The sequence below is a fragment of the Eimeria mitis genome, genomic scaffold (assembly GCF_000499745.2).
Source record: "Eimeria mitis Houghton genomic scaffold, Emh_scaff5303, whole genome shotgun sequence".
Classification (NCBI taxonomy): Eukaryota; Apicomplexa; class Conoidasida; order Eucoccidiorida; family Eimeriidae; genus Eimeria; species Eimeria mitis.
Window position 1 is genome coordinate 2,346 of NW_013573580.1, and position 389 is coordinate 2,734.

The 389-nt window shown below is 62.2% G+C and overlaps 1 protein-coding gene across 1 annotated transcript in view; it reads left to right on the forward strand.

The window, feature by feature from the left end:
- The window catches only part of EMH_0081160 (uncharacterized protein), a gene marked incomplete at both ends in the record, with an annotated part of 3,063 nt that overhangs the window by 2,197 nt on the left and 477 nt on the right, over positions 1 to 389 (forward strand). Inside the window, one exon of the mRNA XM_013500349.1 lies at positions 234 to 310. Coding sequence (XP_013355803.1) covers positions 234 to 310 — 77 coding nt within the window. The remainder of the gene's footprint in view (positions 1 to 233; positions 311 to 389) is intronic.

Genomic DNA, 389 nt, shown 5'->3' on the forward strand with positions numbered 1-389 from the left:
TAGCGGGCATCAGTCTGATCGTCATCGAGATGTCCAGCGGGGGAGCTGTGATTGGTTGCAGCATGGTAGGGGGAAGGGCGCGCTGCACACCGATATGCTTTTCGGCGTCACTCCAGGACAGCAGCGAAGCACACAGCGTCTGCGGCATGTGCGCAGCAAGGGATGGAAGGTTCTGTCTGCATACGTGTGAGGCGCGAGGGATGACAGGTCGTGTCTAAGTGCGAGTGGCGTAGGTCGACCGTTTTAGCGGCGGCGACACTGTGGGGATGGCGGAGGGGCGGCTTGACGCGCTGCAACAGGCGGGGGGATGGTAGGGCGCTCCAAGTTGCTGAGGATGTTTCTAGGCGCATGGGGGTGCTGGGACTAGCGAATCGTTGGAGGCGGCGGCA